The 20,397-nt window shown below is 40.1% G+C and overlaps 1 protein-coding gene across 1 annotated transcript; it reads left to right on the top strand.

Moving 5' to 3' along the window:
* Positions 1–612: 612 nt before the first annotated feature.
* On the top strand, positions 613–15,157 carry FETUB (fetuin B). The gene is made up of 7 exons (XM_059391325.1): positions 613–957; positions 1,294–1,401; positions 3,420–3,507; positions 5,479–5,642; positions 6,379–6,480; positions 13,731–13,814; positions 14,656–15,157. Exons 1-7 carry the CDS (start codon positions 736–738, stop codon positions 15,037–15,039), a joined length of 1,152 nt encoding a protein of 383 aa, XP_059247308.1. The 5' UTR covers positions 613–735; the 3' UTR covers positions 15,040–15,157.
* The last annotated feature ends 5,240 nt before the right edge of the window (positions 15,158–20,397 follow it).

Raw genomic sequence — 20,397 nt, 5'->3', positions numbered from 1 at the left:
ACAGAAAGAGAAGTAGACTTGGAGTATGGTGTAAGAACTATTGATGAATCATTCACTTCTTTTTTCTTTAAATGAAGACTTTGTTTTAAAAAATTCAAATAAGGCCAAGTAGACCACTTTCTAGCCACATCCCAAAGTGCATTAAGGATGTCACAGTTACTTTCTGTAGGGGATGTGAGGTTAGAGCCCTTTTCCTGATCTAATAAGAGGTAAACATGGGAAGTCAGGCAGGAAATCTGAACTCACTGAACATCACTGGGACTGAACCCCAGGTTCCATGCCCGGGATAACTATTAGTGTGGCCCAGTACATTCACTGGTGGGCAGGTACTAGGAAAGAAGGAGAAAAGTGACAGCCCACATATTCTGATTCAGGTAGGGCCCTGGACACAAACCAGAATCCAGTCATGACCTCTAAGAGCCTTGACCTGAGTGTTCATTATGGTTTCTTCAGAAAAGGTTAGGAAACAAATTTGTTTACATGACACGTGAATATGAGATTGCTACAGGGCCCAAGGTTAGAAACATTGGCAAATCCCATCCAAAGTACTGACTCAGGGAAATCTACATTTAGAATTCAAGGAGATAAAATGGGACATTGGGTCTCAAAACCTGGTTATAGGTTCAGATTGCAATTACAAAACCGTGCAAATTGGCTTTATAGAGAGAGCGCTGCGAGCAGCCCAATCCCTGTAACTCTATAACCTGACTTACCCTGGACCTTATTCCCTACAGAATGGGTCTGCTCCTACCCTTGGTGCTCTGCACACTGGCTGCATGCTGCAGTGCTAGATCTGTACCCCCGCAACCCCCCCCCTCAATTATGCTCTCTCGTGGCTGCAATGACTCAGATGTTCTGACAGTTGCAGACTTTGCCCTTCAGGACATCAACAGGGACCGAAAAGATGGCTATGTGCTGAGCCTCAACCGAGTGAGGGATGTACGCGAACACAGACAGGCAAGTGATGGTTCCCTATCGTGAGCAGGTGCTTACACAAGCTGAGGAGGCCATCGGGGGGAATGGGACCCCAGAGACATGTGTTGGAAGATGCTTTCCAAATTGGAAATCCTGCTAAGAACATTCCTCTCTTCTCTGCCAGGGTGTGCTACGCGCTCTTATTCTTGGGCTAATAGTTATCCTACTCTGAAGCTTGTCTAGTGTCCCACAGGTTACCCATGATCTTCACAAACATCAAAGACTTTGGTTCTGCCATAAAACAGAGACTTCTTGGTCAGTCTTCAGGGGTTTCTGCTTCATGTGGGATGCAGTGCATTTCTCAACCCCCTTTTACAGGTCCTGGGATCTGTGTTCTATCTCACACTGGATGTGTTAGAAACGGACTGCCATGTACTCACCAGGAAGGCATGGAAGGACTGTGGGGTGAGGTACATTCATAGATCGGTAAGTGCTTGTGTCCAGGCATGCTGCAGAAGGTAGGTGTTCTCTGACCTGGGTGAAGATTGCTCAATGTCCATCTCTTGAATGTCTTTCATTATCAACTCTCAGGCAGAGCACCCATGTAGTTATTCCAATGCTGTAGATCAAACAGCTTAATCAAAGGAGTTTCTGAGCATCCCCCTAGGAGTTATGACCCCAGAATTGAAAAGTTGCCCCCAAATGGTTTCCTACCTTCAAGAACTTCCTATAGATTCCGAGCTAGTGTTTGGATTGTGAGAAAAAAGATTTGATAGGTAATACTTTGGATCCATATCTAAGGAAGACTATAGAAGAATTGGAGAGAGAGCTTCTTTCCTGGTTTTATTTTGCTTTGTTTCGGTGAACACTAATAAGAAACGTAAAGCTGGGGAAAGGGAAAGATTATAGTATGGGAGCTACCAGAGGTGCAATGGAAGGATTTCCTGGAATCATAGAACCTAAAAGTCCTCAGAAGTCAACCTTTTAAAGGGGACTCATGAAGAAGTTTGAAAATAACATAGTTTTCTTTTGATTCTCAGTTATCCTGAGGTTATGCCCATTAATTGACATGAAACTTTATATCTGGAGTGCAGAACTGTGTTTAGATGTAAACTATTTACTCAAGATTTCTAATCATTTAACCAAATCTGTCAAATTACACCTATCTGAAGTGGAAATGCAATGTGGGGGGCTGGGGGGTAGAAGAAGAATAAATGAAACAAGATGGGATCAGGAGGGAGACAAACCATAAGTGACTCTTAATCTCACAAAACAAACTGAGGGTTGCTGGGGGGAGGAGTGTCGGGAGAGGGCAGTGGGTTTATGGACATTGGGGAGGGTATGTACTATGGTGAGTGTTATGAAGTGTATAAACCTGGCTATTCACAGACCTGTACCCCTGGGGATAAAAATACATTATATGTTTATTAAAAAATAAAAAATAAAAAAATAAAAAAATAAAGATGAAAAAGAAAATTAGACCTATCTGGTTTTAAAGAGCAAAAAGTGTTCTTACCCTGTTGTGAATTATATTTAAGGTAGCACTAGTGGCTCTATATATACCCTAAAAATTGTATATTGATTCCAATATGATAGAAGTTTATTTCTCACTCATGTAAAGCTCAAAATAGAAATTCCTGATCAAGAGGGAGCTTTCTTTCAGAAGTACCTTGGAGACCCATGTTCCCTCCACATTGTGGATCTAGACCACCACCTTCAACTGGTGGTTTCTATGACTGCATAGCTTCTCTGCATCAGACTATAGAAAAAGAAAGAGTATGGTGGATAAGTCACATGGGAAAAAACTTCATGGGCCACCTGGAAATGGTTACAGTCACTTCTGCTCACCTTCCTGTGGCTGCAGCTCAATTATACATAGTCACATTTACTCTGGAAGGAAGCTGGGAAATATAAACCAGCTGTGTCTCAGAAGAAGGTTGAATGATTTGTTGGTTAGCTGGAAGTTTCTCACACCCCAAACTCCCAAAATTGACCTTAGTTTTTCATTATTTAAAAAGAAAATGTTCAGGGGTGCCTGGGTGGCTCAGCAGGTTAAAGCCTCTGCCTTCGGCTCAGGTCATGATCCCAGAGTTCTGGGATCAAGCCCCGCATTGGGCTTTCTGCTCAGCGGGGAGCCTGCTTCCTGCTCTCTCTCTTTCTCTCTGCCTGCCTCTCCGCCTGCTTGTGATTTCTGTCAAGTAAATAAATAAAATCTTAAAAAAAAAAAAAAAGAAAAGAAAATGTTCAGGGGACCTGGGGTGACACAGTCCATTAAGCATCCAACCCTTGGTTTTGGCTCAGGTTAGTGGTCTCAGGGTCCTGAGATCCAGCCCCATGTTAGGCTCTGTGTTAGTGTGGAGTCTGCTTGAAATTCTCTCTCCCTCTTCTTCTGCTTCTCTCAAACAAACAAATCTTCAAAAATAAAATGTCCAATCTAATTTTGGATATTTTTAAAAGTTCGGGGTTTGTTTCACCATCTCATAAAATGTGTGTGTTTTTTACAGGTTTATGGTCAGTGCAAAGCAATATATTATGTTAACAGGCCAGAAAGGATTCTCTACTTATCTGCTTATAACTGTACTCTTCGCCCAGGTAAGAGAGCACTCTGATTTAACTCATTTTAATAAAATATGGAAAAAGAGCATTAAATAGAGCTATGCCTAGAGAATACAGGGTTCTCCAATCCTTACATCCTATTCATACAAAGGCCATGTTCGTATATCCAGTTTTTGCTTCTCCTGTGAAGTTCATCTTGTACCACTCCTCTTCCCACAGAGAATCTTCTTAAATACACTGTTTAAATCTTTTATTATAGACAGTTGCATTAAATCCTACATTTTCAGTCTGATGTAAATGGCTTAATCTCTGCTCTGGTCCCCAGGCTCCCTTTCTAGCTCTCCTGAGGTTATTTCCTTGACTACACCAACTTTGCACTTCTGAAACTGAATGGGTGCTTCACTATTTTCCAAACACACATTGCACTTTCCAGTCTCCGCATGTACTGTTTGCTTCCTCTTCCAATGAGGATGCCCTCACCTGATACCCTCTGCCCTTAGAACTTACATTGTTTGAGGGCCCCTGCCAATGCTGCTTCTTCCACCATGTTCTCTACTCCAAAAAGGAAAAGGGCTCACCTGTTGTCATTCCTACACAATGTTAGACTAACCACTCCTCATGGAACAGAGAGTGGACTGCCTTGACTTGGGTCTCCTATCTTCTTCCATCAAGCTGAACATGTCTTCCTTCTTCCTGCCTGCCAAAGCTTTCCCTCCATTCGTATCAAGTGTACGGAGTCCATAGTATCGTTGAATAAATGAACTAAGAATGAGGCTGAACTTAATGACATTTCAAATATGCACGTGCATTTGTTCCGGATCCTTCTTTGGAAAAAAAGCATCCAAGTCCTGGGCAAATAGGATGTGGTTACTTGGCAGACTATTGTGTGAATATGACTCTCCTGGTGGATCTTTGTTCAAGTGCGGATTATGATTCTAGAGGTGTGGGGTGTGGCCCGAAAGTCTGCATTTCTAATAAGTTTCAGGAGATAACAATGTTGCTGGTTCCTTTGGGAGATAAAGCAACAGATCAAATATTTTATTGGCCATGTTTTAAGCTTCCTGGTTGCCAAGAGGAGTTTTATATAAATAAACCAGAGTAGAACCAACAAGGCAGACTGGTATTTAAATGGAAGTCATAGGTGCCAGAGGTATGGGAGATTAGGAAGTGACCCATGGGGATAATGGTGCCAGGAGTGCCAAGCTATGAAAACTGCCTCCCAGGATGCCCAAATACATGCAAATCAGCATGCAATTGATCAAAACAAAGTGTTTGAGCTACAGAAATAACTTCTAGAAAAGTTCCCTGGCCTGACTTCCATGAGAGTTTTGCCACCTCCAGCTCTTTCCAGTCAGAAATGCTCACTACACCTTTAGCAGGATTATTCTATCCAGTCACACAGTGATTTGACCAATGTGTGTTTTCTGGCTCGCTTCTACAACTTCCTCTAACTGGGGAGGATGTGCTTACCTTTTATGTGTCACTCAACATCACTTGCTAAGCACTTACAATGCATGAGATGTTATGTTAGGTGCTGGGGACTAAAAGGTGAATAAGACATGACACTCATGAAATCTCAACAATTTTAGACACTCAGTCAGCCTGACAGAGGCAGTGATGGTGGAAGATACCTTCACTGAGCTAACTGGGAGCAAGTTTTGGTATCAATATAACACACATGCATTTCTGAACACAATTCTTCAGGTAAATACCTTTGTGTGAGGTGAAAAAAATCTTGCTTTGATTTTTTTTTTTTTTAAATTATGAAAGTAGTACACAGTCATTGCAGGAAACTCTCTGCTGACTGCTTTCTTTGTAGACAATGCCTTTTCTACTCCCTCCTTGCCGAAATGATTTCTTTCTTTCTTTTCTTTTTTCTTTTTCTTTTTTCTTTCTTTCTTTTTTTTTTTTTTTGTTTAAATCTCTGCCTCTGTTGTAGTCATGATTTATGGGATTAAAAATCATTAAGGAGTTTCATTTTAAAACTTCTCTCTTTGGCATCAACAGTTTCTCGAAGAGGAATACACACAATGTGCCCTGACTGCCCCTTCCCCACCAACTTGTCAGATCCTGAGTATCTGGAAGCTGCCCTTGAGTCTCTTGCAAAATACAACAGTGAGAACCCCTCAAAGCAGTATTCTCTTGTCCAAGTCACCCAGGCTTCTAGACAGGTGAGGTTGAAGTGTCATTACACCAACAATGTCTCTCCTAACTGTTATTCTCAGTTCCTAAGCTGAGGTGAATATCAAGGCACTCCTTTTAATTTGATCTGAAAAGCCTTTTCTTTATTCCCTCCTTGGGTGGACCTGATGTACATACAGTCATGTTTCCGTGTCTGAGTTATGCCATGGGATTTCCACCTGAGTTGTGGGACTCTGTTTTACTTCATTGGCCTTAAGGTGAGAAGGGAAATGGACTCATGGTCTCCTTGGTTATTCTATTTTGGTTTACTATTTGGGGCTACACTTATATTTAACTGATGGTGGACCATTTAGCAAGTCAATTTCTGCTTCATCTTAAGGCCTGGAATGGATTATGAGTTTTACAGATTAGGGAAAGTGGAGGCTCGTTTGCATTTGGATGATGTTAAATCTATTATATAGAGAAAATCGAATCTAAAAACAAATCTACAGGAGGAAAAATCCACTCAACCAAGGAAGGTTTTTAGAGCCCTTTCAAATCCTTAAGAAGGGAAGAAAAGTATGGTAATTATGATTTTTTAAATGACAGAATCACAATACATGCTTTGATCTTGGTGGGGAGTACAGGGACAACAGCAGACCTGGGCTGACAATGACTTTGACTGAGGATGTTTGGTTCTCCTAAATAAAATGCTGCCAAACCTGAATCATTTCTCCACATGGTAAGATTTGATTTTTTTCTTTCTCATCTCTTGTCTCATACCAGTGGGTGGTTGGCCCTGCCTACTTTGTGGAATACTTAATCAAAGAGTCACCATGTACCAAATCCCAGGCCAGCAACTGTGCACTTCAGCCCCCTGATTCTGAGGTAAGTATTCCTGAATGTCTTTATAATGTAGGATTTGTGTTCACAAGTCACCTATATGTACTTTCTGAGCATAAATTATTACATGAGGTATTGTAATGCATGAGATGAATTGTTCCCCTTAAGGAAAAATGGACTAAGTAGAGATTGTGCAGGTTCAGGTGCAAAAATAAGGATTTTATTTTATCATAATTGCAATTTTCATCAGCAATATGATGACTTTGCAAAAAAAAAAAAAAAAAAGATCATAGACGCTGTAAAACATAGGCAGATCTTCTCAGTGGTTTGTGATGGTCCTGCTTCTATCTGAACAAATCCCGTTACATTTGGAATACACCATGGTATTCTGATCCTCGGACTGCTCTTTTATGAAGGACAAAGAAGTCAAACAGGACTTCTTTCAAAGAATGTGTCCATGATGGGCAGGGAACCTTGAAACCATCGAAAACACACTTGGTGGGAAATACTGATTGACACAATGTATTGTGGAGCACAATCAGGCAAAATGAGTCAAAAGACTTTTTTCTCCTTAGTTATACTAACAGCTTTATTAAGATAATTCACACATCATAAAATTCACCCTTTAAGATATACAATCCAGGGGCACCTGGGTGGCTTAAGCCTCTGTCTTCGGCTCAGGTCATAATCCTGGGGTCCTGGGATTGAGCCCCACATCGGGCTCTCTGCTCCACGGGGAGCCTGCTTCCTCCTCTCTCTCTCTGCCTGCCTCTCTGCCTACTTGTGATCTCTGTCTGTCAAAAAAATAAATAAAATCTTTAAAAAAAAAAAAAAGATATACAGTCCAGTGGGCTTTTTAGTATATTCACAGAGCTGTGCGCCATCACTACTACCTAACTTTTGAATATCTTCGTCAGCCCAAAAAGAAACCCCTTACCTATTAGCAGTTGTTCCCCTTACCCCTCACCCAAGTCCCTGGAGCCCGCTAGTCTACTCGTCGTCTCAATGACTTTGTCTTCTTCCAGACACTTCATGTAACAGAATCATGGTATGTAGGTCCTTTTGTTTCTGCCTTTTTTCACTTAACATAATGTTTTCAAGATTTAGCATGTATCGGTGCCTCATTCCTTTCTATGGCCAAATAATAGTTCATTTGCATGGATGCACCAAGTACTGCTTTTCATCCTATAGTCAATGGCTCTTTGGGTTGCTTCCCTGTTGGAGCTGTGATAAATGATAGTGCAAGGAGCATTTGTATACAAGTTTTTATGCCTATTGTGTTTTCATTTCTCCTGGGTGTATGGTCTGAAGTGGGATTGCTGAGTCATACTTCAAGTTTAACATTTTGATGAACTGCCAAACTGTTTTCCAAAGTGATTGCACCAGTTTTATGATCCTATCTGCCATGTATGTGGGTTTTAATTTCTCCACATTTTTGCTCACACTTCTTATCATAATTATCTGTCTTTTTTTTTTTTTTATTTTAGCTATCTTATTGAGTATGGAGTGTCATCTCATTTTGGTTGTTACTTGCATTTTCTTCATGGCTAATGATGTTAAACATCTTTAATGTACTTATTGGCCATTATTGTATATATATTCTTTGGAGAAATGTCTATTCAAATCCTTTGCCCATTTTAAAATTGGATTAGTCATTTTCTTATTGTTGAGTTGTAGGAGCTCTTTACATATTCTAGATAACAATCCCTTAATCACATATATGATTATAAAGATTTTCTCATTCTCTGGGTTGTCTATTCCAATTTCTTAACGATGTTCTTTGAAGTATAAAAGGTTTTTTAATTTGCACGGAGTCCCTCTTACTTATTTGTGTCATCACTGAATGTGTTTGGAGTCATCTCTAAGAAATCATTGCCTAATCCAAAATCACTAAGACTTACTCCTATGTATTCTTTGAAGAGTTTTCTAGCTTTAACTCTTAGGTTTAAGTTTGTGACCTGTAGTAAGTTAATTTTTTTTTATATTGTGTGAGGTAAGAGGTTCAACTTCATTCTTCTGCTTCTGGATGTCCATTTGTCCTAGAATTATTTGTTGAAAAAAAAACAATCATTATTTCCCACTTAAGTGTCTTGGAATACTTCTTGAAGATAACTTGGCTATAAATGTCAAGATTTATTTCTGCACTCTCCATTTTATTCCATGGATCTACATAGTTATCCCTATGCCACTATTTCACTATCATGAATACTATAGCTTTGTAGTAAATTTTGAAATTGGGAAGTGTAAGTGCTCCTATTTTGTTCTCTTTATTCAAGATTATTTGGGTATTCTGGATCCATTGCATTTTCATAATAATTTTCTATTTTTAAAAAAGAAGTTAGAAATGTGATAAGAATTGCACTGAATCTGTAGGCCAATGTGGGACATACTGTCATATTAACAATAGTAAGTCTTTCAGTCCATGAATATGGATTCTTTCCTTTTAAGACTCAATTTCCTTCAACAATGTTTTATAATTTTCTATGTTCAATACTCACTTACTTGTATATCTAAATATTTTATTCTCTTTGATGCTAAAATAATGTATTTGTTTCCTTTATTTTATTTTTGAATTGTTTCCTATAAGTGTATAGGAATACAATTGATTTTTGCATACTGATCTTGTATCTTGGAACCTTGCTGGACTCATTTACTAGTTCTAAATGTTTTCTAGTAGATTTCTTAGGATTTTCTACATACAACGTCATGTCATCTGCAATTAGAGATAGCTTTACTTCTTCCTTTCCAATCTGCATGCCTTTTAATTCTTTTTCTTGCCTAATTTCCCTGGCTAGACCTTCCAGTATAATGTTGAACAGAGGTAGGAAGAGTAGACATCCTTATTGTATTCCTGGGGAAAACACTGAGTATTTCATCATTAAATATGATGTTAACTATAAGTTTTTCATGGATGCCCTCTTTTAAGTTGAAAAAGATCTATTCTTATTTTCTGAAAAATGTTTTAATGAAAAAACAGTATTAGAGTTTATCAAATGCTTTTTCTGAATTAAGGAGGTAGCCATGGTTTTCTTTTCCTTTAATCTGTCATTATTGTATTAACAATGATTGACTCTTGTATGTTAAAACAAGCTTGCACTTTGGGAATGAATCCCAATTGATCATGGTATATAATCCTTTTTACATGTTGCTGAATTCAATTTGCCAGTATTTTTTTATAAGGTTTTCCATTTTCATATTCATAAGAGATATTAATCTATAGTTTTCTTGTATTTTCTCTGCCTGATTTCCATATGAGTTTAATATTGGCCTCACAGAATGAGTTGGGAAAATTTCCCTCCTCTTCTGTTTTATTTTGGAAGAGTTTAAGGATTGGTGTTTATTTTTCTTTAAATGTTTTGTAGAGTTCAACAGTGGGCCTGAACTTGTCTTTACGAGAAGTTTGGGGTTTTTAGAAAAGAATTATTATTAATAATTTGATTTCTTCACTTGTTATAGTTCTATTTAGATTTTCTGTTTCCTTAAGTTTTGGTAGTTCGTGTCCTCCTAAGAATTTGTTCATTTCATCGAAGTTACTTAATTTCTTAGCATTCAAGAAGATGTTCATAGTATTCCCTTCTTGGGACACCTGGGTGGCTCAGTGGGTTAAAGCCTCTGCCTTCGGCTCAGGTCATGATCCCGGGGTCCTGGGATCGAGCCCCGCATCGGGCTCTCTGCTCGGCAGGGAGCCTGCTTTATCCTCTCTCTCTCTGCCTGCCTCTCTGCCCACTTGTGATCTCTGTCTGTCAAATAAATAAATAAAATCTTTAAAAAAAAAAAAAAAAAAAAAAAAAAACATAGTATTCCCTTCTTATTTCTGAAAGGTTAAAATTTAATTCCAATTTTAATATATGAGACATTTTTTTCTTGGTCAGTCCAGCTAAAGTTTTGTCAATTTTGTTGATCTTTTCAAATAATCAACTTTCAGTTTCATTTTCTGTTTTTGTAATCATCTAGTTAATTTTTTCCTCTCTGCTCTTTATTATGGCCTTCTTTTTGTTTGCTTTGGGATGAGTTTGTTTTTGTTTTTGTTTTGTTTTGTTTTTCTGCTTTTTCTGTTTCTTAAGGTAGAAGGTTACATAAATGATTTGTTATTGATTTTTTTTCTTAACAATAGCAGTTACATCTACAGATTTCCTTCTCAGCAATGCTTTAGCTGAATCTCATAAGTTGTATATATTTTGTTTTGGTTTCTATTCATCTCAAAGTATTCTCTAATTTTCTTTGTGATTATTTCATTGACCAATTGGTTATGTAGGAGTATGTCATCTAATATTTGCAAAATTCCCCAATATTTTGTTATCCATCTCCAATCTCATTCCATTGTAGTTGGAGAACGTGCGCCATATGATCTCAATTCTTTTAAATTAATTGAAGGTATATCCTGGAAAATGTTCCATGTACACTTGAGAAGGGTATATATTGTACTGTTGTTAGGTGGAGCATTCTGTAATGATTGGTTTGTAGTGTTGTTTAAGTCTTCTCTTTCCTTGTTGATGTCCTGCATAATTGTTCTATCCTTTACTGAAAGTGAGATTTCCAACTATTACTGTTGACTTGTCTTTATCTCCTTTGAATTCTGTCAGTTTGGCTTGTGTTCTTTGGGGCTCGGTTTTTAGGTACGTATATACTTATAGTTATTGTGTCTTCTTAATAAGGTGGCCTTTTTATCATTATAAAGTGTTTTTCTTTGTCTCTACCAACAATTTTTATCTTCAAGTCAATTTTGTCTGACATTTGTATAGCCGTTCCAGCTCTCTTTTTGTTATTGTTTGCATTTATATTTTTTCCATCTTTTTACTTTCAACCTACATGTGTCTTTGAATCTAAAATGTGTGTCTCGGGGCACCTGGGTGGCGCAGTGGGTTAAAGCCTCTGCCTTCGGCTCAGGTCATGATCCCAGGGTCCTGGGATGGAGCCCCTCATCAGGCTCTCTACTAGGCGGGGAGCCTGCTTCCTCCTCTCTCTCTCTGTGCCTGCCTCTCTGCCTACTTGTGATCTCTCTCTATGTCAAATAAATAAAATAAAATAAAAAAATCTTTAAAATGTGTGTCCCAAAAGACTTGTATAATTATTCAAGTAAATTTTCTCAAGGAATAATTGGGAAAACATTTTCACCCTATTCTGTAGGATCTCTTCTTCTCACTTGTCAATAACATCTTGGGCAGATCCCATAGCGCTCTGGTCATTATCAATAATAAGGACAATTTCACTTAGATAATTAAGGTTCACTTACAGGTCTGAAAAAAAATCTGTTCAGTCAATTCTGAATCAAAACTTCTATCTTATATCCAATGCAGAGCTTTTCTCTTTTTTCATAGCTTCATCCTGACTCAGAGCTTAGGACCTGCTGTGAGAAAGGGAGTCAAGGTCTATTCTTTCACTCTTTCTTCCCTCTCTGTCATCTTTTGCTTAATTCTTGCCCTTCCAAGTTCCAAGAAGAATGAAAGAGGAGAAGAGAGAAGAGCCCAAAGTCTTTTTTATATAACTGCGGTTTTGGTTTTCTCTTGGTCTACACTGGCCCTCCATAAGCCAGGTTCCAGTGCTGGTTCTCTCAAGTGGTACAGGTGTGGTTTCATCCAGAGGTTCTTTCCTGGCTGGATGATGTATTCTCTAGCTGACTTCTTGGAACCACTCCTTCTCAGATTCAGCCCCCACAGATTTTTACTATCGCTTTAAACAAGTAAACAAGTGATTTACTCTCACCTATTATTATCCCTTCTCTGGAAGATTGTCCCATGGGAAGGTACTTTCAAAAAAGCCCTATCTATGGCATTTGCTTGTCTCAAGGAATTCACATATTTTTACTATTCCAAACAGTGGAGATAGTGTTCCCTTTCCCACCCTTTTTCCTTACCCTACCATAGTAGCCTGCTTTAGCCAAGATCCTGCCTTCAGAATGCTCTGAGAGAGAAGCAGATACCAATCTTCATAGCCCATATGTCCCAAAACTCTAGGGTTCCCATGTTAAGCATGTCTACAAACTCCCTTTTTGTGGTTTTCTCTAGATTCAGCATGAATTAGAGTAGCTCAGCAAATTCTAGTCAGAGTGGGAGTAGCTAGGCTCTACTTGGTACAGGTAACTGCAGTCTCTCCAGAAGCTTCTCTTAGTGTCCCCAATATGATTTGGTGAAGAATTGGAGAAGGAAGAGGCTGAAGCACCATTCTCTAAGGACTTTCTACACTCATGGATTTTCCCATCATAAGGAACTTCAAATCTTCTCTTTACATAGTCTTCACATGGGTGATAGGATATTCAGGCAATCCATTTAGATACATTTTAGTATATTCCATGTGAATATTCTTTCTTAAGAGTTCTTTAGAAATTGAGGCAACATTTTATTATAATATTCTATTTGACTTTAAATATATGTGTGCTCTAAGTCTCTAAAATTCCTCTTCTAGGAATTTACCCTAAGAAGTAACTAAGAACTTGTTAAATAATCAGAAGAATATTAGTTAATGATTATAAAAGAGATCACAGAACACTATTTAATGCCATTAAAGGATTTTCACAATATACTACTAAGTGATGAGAAGCAGTTATAAAATATGTAATGTAATCCCATTTATCTAGAATAAAAATATATATGCATAGGAAAAAAGGTTAGAATAAAAGAAATAGTTACCTTTCATGCAATTGTGGGTCTTTTTAACTTTTTGTTTATCCATATTCTAAATTACTATTTATTATATTTGTATAAAGAAAACAAAATTATTTTATTTCTAAATAAAGAGAAGTTGAAGGAGCTTAGAGGAATTTTGTCTGAGAAGAGAAAGCTCTGGGTGGAACATACATAAAAGGCCACTACTATGTGCAAAATGAGAACAGGTGTTCAAAATGACCCAAGGGTAGAAGTAAGACCAAGACATAGATGTTCTATAGACACAGATTTCTGCTCAATACAAAGACTTTTCTAATGGCTTGTTCCTCAAGAAATCCTGAGTTTAGGGACCCCTGGGTGGCTGAGTCAGTTAAGCATTCAACTCTTGATCTCAGCTGAGGTCTGGAGCTCATGGTCATGAGTTCAAGCCTGGCATTGGGCTCAGCAATGGGCATGGAGCCTACTTTAAAAAGTACATCCTGAGTTCCACATAACTGGAGGAAATTTAGCTTTGTTTGGGTGATTGGCAAAAATGATGTAGAGAGAATTGGCTCAGGGCCTGCCCATAACATTGTAGGCACATAAAAATGTTGACTAACTGTGGGTCTACACAAGCAGAAAACAAGTTGATTTCCATTTCTAATCACTAATAATCATAATACTCACAGAATGTTGTATTTTCTCTGTCTGTAGCCTGTTGGTCTTTGCACAGGTTCCGTGACTCAAACACCAATGGAAAAGTTTGTCTCCGTGTCTTGTAACTTCTTTGAACAACAGGTATTTTTCAATCTAATTGTTTGTCTTCTCATTGAACAAGAGAGAAGATAATTGAAATCCTAACTGTACTCTCCTTTTGATTTCCTAAAATCCATGATCACTACTTTATTCAGGCTGCCCCAAGGTCACACCCACAGGGTGACTGGATAAACACCAGTCATATTTTTTTTTCCAGTCACAATGTGGTCCTACTGAATAAATAAGACTCCTTCAGAAATAGAGATATCCTAGCTCAGATGGCTGAGGCCTCTGAAACATTAAATCCAGTGTCCCAAAGACCCTCACCCTTTCCCAAAGTATTTGCCGAGTGTTCACTATGGGGCAGCCAGCTATCATTGAAAGGGTGATTCAGACAGGCCACCTTGTCCCAGTCCTGCTCTGCCACCTATAAAGTGTGTGTGACTCTGGACAACTTCTTACCTTTCTGAATCTTGGTTGTCTTGTCTGTAGAATGGGGTTGCAACAATCACCATGTTCAGATCCCTGTGGCAAGCAATGAGAGGAACTAGAGGAAGGACCCTGTGTGGCACATGGCATTGAATAAGCCATAAGTAAAGGGACTGTCGCTGCACTACTGGGATGGTGTGACAGCACCCCAGGGTACTTAGAAGAAGCCATTCAACCCCTCCAAACAATTGTTCAGCTCGGTCTCACATACTCTGTTGTCTGCTTTTGCTTCTTTTAACCATTTAACCCTTTAAGCAGAGTTAAATCATCCCTCTAGCTGGTCTCCCTTTGAGACATTCCATCAGAAAGTCCCAGAACAGGCTTAGCTTGGTACTAGCCATGGTAGGAGTTTTTCCTGGAAATGTTCCCTTATTTGAAAATGTTCTTATTTCAGGGCCCTGCCTCTGTAGGGGAAGTCAATGCTGCTAACCAGGGACCTGTACATCTCCCTGGGGTGGAAGAGTCTCAGCAGAAAGTCGTAGCTCCTACTCCCGGCTTGTCCCCCAAAGCTGTGCCTAAAGGATCTGTCCAACACCTCCCCGATTTGGATGACCAGAAGAACCCCGAGGATCCTGAGGAAAACTACCATGCTGAGCCCTGCCCTGTGAAGCTGGATCTTACCACAAATCCTCGGGGAGAAACATTGGATGTGTCCTTCCTTTTCATGGGGCCTGCAGAGCAGAAGCTTCTTGTCCTGCCTTTCCCCAAGGATGAACGACACTCTGCTGAGTGCCCAGGGCCAGCCCAGCAGAATAACCCTCTTATCCTTCCACCATGAGAACCACATAGAGAATTCCATTGGGGGTATAGTGCCCTGCAGGAGAAGAGAGGTGCTGGGGAAGGGAGACAGAGAGGCAGTTCAAATGTAGAGAGTGACTAATAAAGTACAAATCTGACTCTCTTGGTATCATCATGTTCTCTGAAGTATAAGACTACACTGTGTACTTGTACGTGAGGCTTCATCTCTTCTGAACCATCCAGGGTCTCATACCATGGACAGACACTCTCCGCCTCCCCTGTCTTCAGCCTCTCCCTCTGTAATCTTACTGACTTGCAGCTAAGTCTCTGCTATAGGGTCTGCCATATTTAGAAATGCCCTCTTCTTTCTGGGTAGGAGCACACTGTGATTCTTTTGATCAAAAGGAGATGAAAATTGAAGGATACCACGGACTGGGATTCATCAGGGTGTCATACTCCCTTTATTCCATAATTACTTCAACGCCAAGTATCAGTCAGACATTGTCTGCACAACCTTCAACCTGAGGGTGGAATTTTGTGGCTTTTTTTCTGATCTGTCCAAATAATCTCTGAGTCCCAGAACTTGATAAACTCACCTATCAATTGGAGTAGTTGGAAGAGACAGTTGCCTGTGGTCCGTGGTTGAGCCTGATTGGAGAACCCAACATTGCTTCACGTTGGGGAGATTTCTAGCTCCTAGAATAGTTTTGCTCAGAGTAGATATTCAGGACCCAATAACATTCATTCCCAGTTTTATCACTTACAAAATAATAGATATGTATATACTATATATTGTACACATGTATATGTGTGTGTATATTTACACAAATATATGCATATACATACACATATCTTTTGAAATTTGACAAGTATTATGGGTTACATTGTTTTCCCAAAATTCATATACTGAATTATAACCCCTCAGTACCTCAGAATGTGGTTGTATTTGTATATAGGTCTTTAAAAAGGTAATAAACCTAGAATGAAATCATTAGTGTGGGCCCTAATACAACATGGGCCCAGATGAGCCCAGGAACACAGATGAGCACAGAAGCAAGACCATACAAGGACAGAGAAGGTGGTCAAGGAGAGAGGCCTCAAAAGAAAGTAACCAGCTGACAACTTGACTTTGGACTTCTAGTCTCCAAGATTGTGAGGAAATTAATTGCTGTCATTTCATCCACTCAGTTTCTAATACTTTCTTATGGCAGCCCTAGCAAGCTAGAACAACAGGGAATTTGCAAGTGTAACTACTGTGTTCCGGCCTGGCACTGGTTCTTAGAAGAGTCACATAGGCCTTGACAGCATTCATTTAAGAGCAGCAGACAATATTCACACGCTGTTAGTCTTAGCTGCTTCCTATAGGAAGGAAAAATGATGGAGGAGAGGCGTCATGCCGAGTGTTAGAACCTGTCTCACTCAAGAGTCTAATAAGAAACAATGCATCACTAGCACTGTACTGAACTTGAAGGTTCAGTGAAGGAAGGGGAAGAGAATGCACGGCTCAAGAGGCACACCTAAATCTCAGCAAAACTGGAGGAAAAGCTTATCTTCATCCCAGGAGTCCTTTCCTCCCCAGCCTTTCCCTCCACCCGCATTCAGCTCCCCCACAGGCCCTGTGTTGGGTTGGCCAAGACAGCAAGAATAGAAGGCTTAATGGAGGAGCTCAACTCATCGAAATGTACAGGTTTCTGTGTTCATCTATAGCCATCTCCCTGTCTCACCCCCATTCGAGTCCCCATAGTAGAACCTTGGCCAGATTCCATACCATTCCCGTCATTCTAAAATTCACTGAAGAGGTTCTTTTGAGGCATTCAAAAGCTAGTGTCACTGATACTAAAAGCTCAATATCAAGCACAATTGAAAACATGTGTCTTCCATGGTTAGCCCTTGCTAGGCCAACCTGTAACTCTGGGAAGTGAAGCCTGATTTTTACTTACCCTCCCCTTTCCTTCCCTCTTCCAATTCTTTTCCTCCCTTCAGGGTCTGTTTAGAGTCCAGTGACTCTTGACTGTGAATATATATTGGAATCACCTGGAAGTTTTTGACGTACCCACACCTGGGTCCACCCCCAAGAGATCATGATTTAATTGCTCTGGGAATAGGCCTAGACATAAGGCCTGTAAGGACCTATTCAGCCAGAGCCGCCCTACCCCAGTTCAAACTGCCATTTTGTTGTTTATGCAGTAAGACTTAAATTGACCCTGCCCCCACCCCCCACCCCAGGGGAACTTACTTAAAAGCAAGTCCAGGAAACCAGTCCCAGGTAACAAAGCCCAAATACAAGGGTGGGTCAGGTCAGGTGGAGATAACAGCCCAATGCAGGAATGAGTCAGGTCAGGTGGAGACATCCAATCAGTAAAGCACGCATACTGTCTCCCTAGCTACCAAGGAGTATGGGCCCCACCCTTTGGGTGCCAATTCTGACCAAGGTGATAGGCTGGTTCAAATATCTACTAGGGTAAATTGTAATTCAATTGGTCACCTAGCATGACTGTGCAGCTTTCTCTGTGTGTTACAATTTCATTGGCCACCTGTGTGTGGCCAAGCCCAACCGCATGGCCTTTGCCCTTAAAAGCTAGTCTGTTGGGGTGCCTGGATGGCTCAGTGGGTTAAGCCTCTGCCTTAGGCTCAGGTCATGATCCCAGGGTCCTGGGATCAAGCCCCGAATCATGCTCTCTGCTCAGCAGGGGGTCTGCTTCTTCCCCGCCTCTCTGCCTACTTGTGATCTCTGTCAAATAAATAAAATCTTAAAAAAAAAAAAAAAGCTAGTCTGTGAAGCAGAGAGGGGTCACCCTCTCTGTAAGAGGTGTGGCCCCGAACGTTCAATTTGATGCTTGGTGCAAAATAAAGCTTTGCTTGACCTTCACTTTGTATCAGTCTCGCTCCTTTAATCACGGACCCATTATTGTGGGACCCAACATTGGTTACACAACATTGGGGGCACATCCGGGATTAAAGGATGAGAACTGAGCCAGCATCAGAATTTCTGAGAAAAGCCTCCAGAGGTAAGATCTCCAGATTTTATTCTGTGGGATCCAGTCTGTCTGTCTAGTTGCAGAGCTCCAGGTATGGCCCACCGGGGAGAAACTGGATGCAGCCATGTTCCCCAGGGCTGGAGTGGATGTGGGGAGCCCCATCCCTCTTCTGGTAGATCGTCTAGGGGTCTGAGTCTCCCTAGGCAGTCAGGGGGCCCAGAAAACCCCCACCAGTGGGTTGTTGTAGGAGACTGAGAAATTTTCCACTGGCTGCTAGGTCTGGTTGTCTTTGTCTTGTCTTCTTGTTGCCTGTTGTGTTGCTCATTTCTAGGGGACTGAGAAAATCCCTTCTGGTGAGTGTCTCTAGGGAGCTGAGAAAACTCCCACCAAGGGCAGGCTCTGGGTGAGGGCCGCTGGGTCTGTGGTTGTTTTCGTCTTGTTCTTTTTGTTGTCTGTTGTGTTTGACAGAATGGGGCAAGCAAAGAATAAGGGGACTCTGACTTTTGTCTCTCCGGTCCTCCTAATAGATGTGGGGCTTCTTCCTCACTCATTTCATGTGTTAAGGGCTATAACTGGAGCCAACTGGGGTTAGTCTAACTCGAGACAGAGAGTTTAAGGAATATTCCCAAGCAACTGCCAAAACTACCTTTGTTTCAGGGACATTCCTTGCCCTCTGTGGCCTGATGGGGACTGCCTAGCCCCCTTCCCCTTGCTGGCGGGAAAGCATGGCATCTGCTCCTCTCTTGGAGCTGATGAGTCCTAGAACTGGGAACCCTTTTTCTGCCTTCTGGTGGCACTTTGTTCTGTTCTTCACTGTCAGGAAACAAGAAGAGCACCCATGGACCAACACACCCCACTCCAGATCTTCCCACGCAGGTCTCAGGTAAACATTCAAAGCAGAGTGAGCCCAGGTGGAACGTAAATCAGTATTTGAATTAAGTTAAGCTTGTTGGGTTAATTAGGATGAACATGTCTTTTGAGTTAACAGTAGTAAATGTGAAGCTTCAGAGTTTTTACTTAAATTTTTACTTAAGTCAGATAAGCTCCTGTTATTTGTTAAAATCTGTTAACAAAGAGATGACTAAACTGATGGTTCCTTGTCTGTCTCAAAGTTTTAATGGGTAATTGTTAAAGTAGCTTTCAAAGTCTTTGGTAACTTGAAACTTCAAACCAAATGGGATAAAATGCTAAAGCTTTGAGTTCTGGATGTAGGTTTGTGCTTTTCTTACTGCAAAGAAACTAATCTGTTGGTAAACATGTTTTGTGTTTATCTAATAGATAAATTTGCCATCTAAAGAATTCTGTTGTGACAGTTCACAATTGGTTTATATTTAGTCTTCAGTAGAGGTTAAGGTGTTTCTAAGAGTACAAAATTCTGCTAAGTGTAACTAAGACTGATTGTAAAAAAGGAAAGACACTGGTATAAAAAAGCTGGTTTTCTCTCTGTTTAAAAGAGTAAAGTTTTCTTAGGTTAATTGATCTGTTAAAAAATGTAAATGATTTTCTCTTTGCCTGCCCAGAGTTGTAAATGAGATCTCTTTGACTCATAAGGCTTTTCTTTGATATGCTAAGTTACTCAGGGAGTACTCCTAAACCAATGATAAACCTTGGGTTACATTTGGGTAAATGTGGTAACTACTCTAGAGGTTCTATACATTTCCTAAAGTTTTAATGTTTTAATAAGGGGCATCACTTGATATTTAATCATATCTGTTCTGAGTTTTTTTCATTTGTAAATTGTTTTAATTCTCTAAGATGAATTCTGCCCTAAAGGAAATTCATATGGGAGTCTCTCAGGACAAATACAGGTCTTTGATATGTTAAAATCCTGAGAACTTAAATGGGTAAGAATTTCCAGAAGTAAGCTGCATCCAGACCAAATCAGAATTAGTAACATGGGACTAAATGAACTGAAAGGTTGTAATGTTGTGTCTCTTAATGTCTTGTCTTATTTTAAACATGACTGGTTCTGTAATGTTTGCTATTCCAGACTAGGGAAACTTTTTCTTAAATTATCTGTAAACTATAGAGATGTAAAAGTACTCATTTGTAAACGAATCAAGGCATTCAACTTTTCTCCCGATCTGAACCCTCTGAAACCAAAAGGTCTCAGCAAGTGTTCTTTCTTCCATGGCAATCAGTCATTTGCACAAGTTCAAGTTCAATAAAAATCTGTTCTTGTAACAGGACACCATTGGAAACACTGGTTATTTTACCAAGGCTTTGACTGGAATGTCATATTTGAAAAGACTCAGATATGACTGAAAGACCCGCGGATCCCCTTACCCAAGAATCCAACACTGATTTACATTCCACCTGGGCCCACTCCATTTTTAATGTTTACCTGAGACATGGTTGGGGAGGTGGGGGGGGGGGGGGGGGGGGGTGTTCTTCTTGCTCCTTGACAGTGAGGAGAGAAG

This window comes from Mustela nigripes, chromosome 2, assembly GCF_022355385.1.
Source record: "Mustela nigripes isolate SB6536 chromosome 2, MUSNIG.SB6536, whole genome shotgun sequence".
NCBI classification, from domain to species: Eukaryota; Metazoa; Chordata; class Mammalia; order Carnivora; family Mustelidae; genus Mustela; species Mustela nigripes.
This window is presented reverse-complemented; position numbering and strand designations above follow the sequence as displayed.

What these genes read in the sequence shown, in the direction of transcription:
- FETUB (XM_059391325.1), top strand. Translation starts at nt 736, where the DNA reads ATGGGTCTGCTCCTACCCTTGGTGCTCTGCACACTGGCTGCATGCTGC. An exon ending in TCACCCAGGCTTCTAGACAG is followed by an intron (nt 5,643 to 6,378) that starts GTGAGGTTGAAG and finishes GTCTCATACCAG; the next exon opens with TGGGTGGTTGGCCCTGCCTA. An exon ending in TTCAGCCCCCTGATTCTGAG is followed by an intron (nt 6,481 to 13,730) that starts GTAAGTATTCCT and finishes CTCTGTCTGTAG; the next exon opens with CCTGTTGGTCTTTGCACAGG.